This window comes from Anarrhichthys ocellatus, unplaced genomic scaffold (genome assembly GCF_004355925.1).
Source record: "Anarrhichthys ocellatus isolate YVR2014 unplaced genomic scaffold, GSC_Weel_1.0 scaffold6296, whole genome shotgun sequence".
NCBI classification, from domain to species: Eukaryota; Metazoa; Chordata; class Actinopteri; order Perciformes; family Anarhichadidae; genus Anarrhichthys; species Anarrhichthys ocellatus.
This window is the reverse complement of record NW_022286270.1, coordinates 1-2,984: the sequence shown is the minus strand read 5'-3', so window position 1 is coordinate 2,984 and position 2,984 is coordinate 1. Positions and strand designations below refer to the sequence as shown.

General features: G+C 42.1%; 1 protein-coding gene and 1 non-coding gene across 2 annotated transcripts; both read right to left on the bottom strand.

Moving 5' to 3' along the window:
* Positions 1-29: 29 nt before the first annotated feature.
* On the bottom strand, positions 30-2,966 carry LOC116380167 (nucleolin-like). Its single transcript, XM_031842118.1, has 7 exons — positions 2,640-2,966; positions 2,248-2,394; positions 1,813-1,896; positions 1,517-1,640; positions 1,077-1,213; positions 571-697; positions 30-278 (listed from the first exon to the last, which is right to left on the bottom strand). Exons 1-7 carry the CDS (start codon positions 2,857-2,859, stop codon positions 86-88), a joined length of 1,032 nt encoding a protein of 343 aa, XP_031697978.1. The 5' UTR covers positions 2,860-2,966; the 3' UTR covers positions 30-85.
* Positions 827-964, bottom strand: LOC116380168 (small nucleolar RNA SNORA57). Its single transcript, XR_004212514.1, has one exon. It is a non-coding gene; the product is annotated as a small nucleolar RNA SNORA57 (small nucleolar RNA).
* Positions 2,967-2,984: the final 18 nt, after the last annotated feature.

Sequence of the window (2,984 nt, the reverse complement as noted above, 5' to 3'; positions counted from 1 at the left end):
CTGAGCAACCACATGCGTGTCAAGAAATGGAGGGTGTGGTACAATATTCTTAGACTGTAACAAGTAGTATACTAAATGGAATTATTCATCCCAATGATATGTTCATACATAGCTTTACAAGGTGTCTAAGGAGCTTACCTGGTCCCGCGGCTCCCCCTTTCTGGCTCTTATCTCCAACATAGTCGACCATGATGGACCTCCCCTGTACGTCAGCTCCCTGAGCCTCCTCCAGCATCTTCTCGGCTTCAGCCTCAGATTTGAACTCGATGTAGGCAATGCTGTCAAAAGGGAAAAAGAAATGACTTCTCTAGAACACGATAAGGAGACATACTGAGTGCTGGTCATGAATGGCAGGTTTGCGTACCGGAAAACAAAAGCCAGACACGTTGATGCTTCAAAATGGCGATGCCTTTGCAATTGTGATGATATGGGTAAGTGTTTCCATCACAGTTTGGATGCGCATAGGTTAGCTTCTAGGACTCAAGGAGCTTTGTGTTCCTTATATATTCTCCCTAGCAACATCATCCAGACTAACATTTACTTCTCTATTAACAGCTGGCTTCTTCTTACCCTCTATTTGAACCGTTCTGGCCTGGAGGTAACCTGACGTCAACGGCATCTTCAAAGACTTCCTTCAAGTCCTCAACAGTAGCGGAGAAGGGAAGGTTCTTCACAAACAGTGTCCGTGCATCCCTCTCTGTGGGAACAAATGGCAATGTCAGTATTAGGGCTGGCTTCCTCTCAATATTCTGAAAAATTATTAATTCCCCAAAATTCAGACTTGTCTTGATAGAATAGACAATTTGGATATTCAAGGTAAATGTAAGAATGTTACAGCGATTGAGGATAGAACCGGCAGACGATAACACACACCGGTACCGAAGACATAGCACTGCATTTATTTTTCCTCCGTACATTTCACACACGAGTACTGAGCAACCACATGCGTGTCAAGAAATGGAGGTGCTTGTGGCAATTTAAGTGTAAATGTAGAAATATCTCAAGTTGACTGCCTGGAAACATCCCAGTTTGACTTTCCTATACGTACACCGGCAGATGAAAGCCATTTGTTTTACCTTTCTTGCCCTCCTGTGAGCTGTCCTTGCTTCGGGCCCGATCCAACTTCAACTCCTGACCCATGACCTTCTTGCCGTTGAGCTCCAGTGCCTTCTGAATGTCCTCCTCACATGAAAATTCCACATAACCAAATTTCCTGTTGAAGCAAGTCATGCAAGAGCCATTAGTCATTAGACAGAAAAGAGATGAAAGCAATGTTTAAAACAATGTATTGTGTTGCATCTACACAAAGATTTCAGTTTGAGAATATATCAAAGTCTGCAATATGAAAAGAAAATCTACCAGAAGGCAAAAAACACTAGGGTATTCAATTTACAATCACATAACTTGAGAATATGTAAGCACTCAATTTAACTAAACCCTGAGTTTAGATATTCCACAAACACATCTGTGCATTACAAACAAGTACTGATGATCTATTGTTTCATTGATCGCTTACTTAGATCCACCCAACCGGACATCAGCGACCTCAAGGCTGTTCTTGGTGAAGAATTTCCTCAGGGCTTCTTTGATTTCATCAAAGTCTTTGTTGGAGTTCAAGTTTCCAACAAACAGAGAGAACCCTAATAAATGAGAGAAATTACAATCAAGTTTGATATTTTACACTGAACAGTAGCAATTATGCCAGACAGATTCAGAATAATGAAGGTGACATCAGACATCAGAATTAAGTCCCTTGTTAATCATCATGATGAAATGTTGCATTTGATTGACGGGTCAGTGCTTCATTCCTACCTTCGCCCTCTGCCTTTGCTTTCTTGGCAGCAGGTGTGTCCTTCTTGCCCTCTGCCTTCCTCTTGGCAGGCGTCGCTAGGGCATCTGAAGACACAAGTGTTGCAAAATGTTCAATTCAGACATCGATTACACCAAAACAAAGGAATAAAGTCCAGAACAGACACATTGGGTTAAACCGTACTAAAGGCACGTTTAACATGCTTCAGTTAACTAGTTGAAAAACACTAGTATCCGTTTCTAGTTGCCTTCATCAATATGGCATCTTTTCATGGTGTAATTTACTTTATTTAAAAATTAAATGAAACTATAAATGCGCCTTCAAACAGATGATACTCTGGGGATTGATTTGTGTATTAAATTGAGTGTCATTTAGAATGATAGGGCCAAAATTTGGCAGACGAACCACTTTTTCATATTTTCAACACCAAAACTCACCATCATCTTCCTCATCATCATCGTCGTCATCGTCGTCGTCGTCTTCCTCGTCATCATCTTCCTCCTCAGAGTCTTCCTTGGCCTTGACCATACCTGCTTTCTTTGCCTTTGCTGGAGCGGGAGTGGTGTCCATCTCTTCCTCAGACTCTGGAGAAGCACAAGCATTGTCGAGTTATTATCAGAGTCAATGGGACCAAATTCAACCACTGACCACCTGCCAACATCAGATTCATAATAAAGGTGACATCATACAAAATCAGTATTAAGTCCCTTGTTGATCATCATATATTCTCTAATGACTGCAGCACACAAGTCAGAAAGTCCACATTGACTTTCTACCTCTAACATTTCAGATAAACTCAAAATGAAGGGATTGAAAAGGGTTTTCTAACCATCTTCTTCATCGTCGTCTTCAGACTCCTCCTTGGCAGCCTTTCCAGCTTTTTTGGCTGGTGCGGCCTTCTTGGGAGGTGGGGCCTCTTCTTCGGACTCATCTTCATCAGAGGACTCTGCAGGTTTAGCCTTCACTGGGGCCTTGGCAGCAGGTTTAGCTCCTTTCTTGGGTGGTGGGGCCTCTTCTTCAGACTCATCTAGACAACACACAAGAATCATGAATTTTCACAAAAAAGGGCGTGCATGGTACATAATCTTAATCTACAGAGACAATCTCCCTTTAAATTCCACCAAAAGCCACAAAAGGCCAGAATGTTACAGCGATTGAGGATAGAACCGGCAGA

Bases quoted from the DNA above. Each gene is read 5' to 3' on its own strand.
- LOC116380167 (XM_031842118.1), bottom strand. From the start codon at position 2,859: ATGATTCTTGTGTGTTGTCTAGATGAGTCTGAAGAAGAGGCCCCACCA. The intron at 1,897-2,247 runs GTGAGTTTTGGT...TTGTGTCTTCAG, and splicing joins TGATGATGAGGAAGATGATG to ATGCCCTAGCGACGCCTGCC. The intron at 1,214-1,516 runs GTAAGCGATCAA...TTGCTTCAACAG, and splicing joins GTCCGGTTGGGTGGATCTAA to GAAATTTGGTTATGTGGAAT.